Raw genomic sequence first — 375 nt, 5'->3', positions numbered from 1 at the left:
CGAAATTCTTCTGTTGAACCCAATGCTTTTTCGCGGTGAATCCCTCTTTAAATGCACCAGCTCGAAACACAGTGTTTTGCAAAACGTTGTTAAGTAAGGGCTTTGCAGCATTTGTTTCATAACGAATATTCAACGCAGGCTTAAAACGGTATGTCGTGACCCCTCTCTCTTAATCAGTGCAGTTTAGTTGATAACCTGAGTTTACCTCCCAGCTCACCACTACAAGCAGTGTTTGCTTTCCAGAGAGCACGTACCTGCACCAGCGAGATGGAGACCGAGCTCGGCAGCTTCGCTGAAGATCTCTACTGCAGTGCCCTCGACGACTCTGTCTTCTGAGAGGCTGCGGGGCGGGCGCGGGCCCGGCCCCCCCGCCAG

General features: G+C 51.7%; 1 protein-coding gene across 1 annotated transcript in view; it reads left to right on the top strand.

Annotated features, from left to right (window-relative positions):
• IL5RA (interleukin 5 receptor, alpha) overlaps nt 1–336 on the top strand; it is a 15,426-nt gene extending 15,090 nt beyond the window's left edge. Inside the window, exon 11 of the mRNA XM_009576347.1 lies at nt 244–336. Within this exon, the coding sequence (XP_009574642.1) occupies nt 244–336 (93 nt within the window). The remainder of the gene's footprint in view (nt 1–243) is intronic.
• The last annotated feature ends 39 nt before the right edge of the window (nt 337–375 follow it).

The sequence above is a fragment of the Fulmarus glacialis genome, unplaced genomic scaffold, assembly GCF_000690835.1.
Source record: "Fulmarus glacialis isolate BGI_N327 unplaced genomic scaffold, ASM69083v1 scaffold37024, whole genome shotgun sequence".
Lineage (NCBI taxonomy): Eukaryota > Metazoa > Chordata > Aves > Procellariiformes > Procellariidae > Fulmarus > Fulmarus glacialis.
Note: the sequence above shows the minus strand (reverse complement) of the source record. Positions and strands in the feature narration are given on the sequence as shown.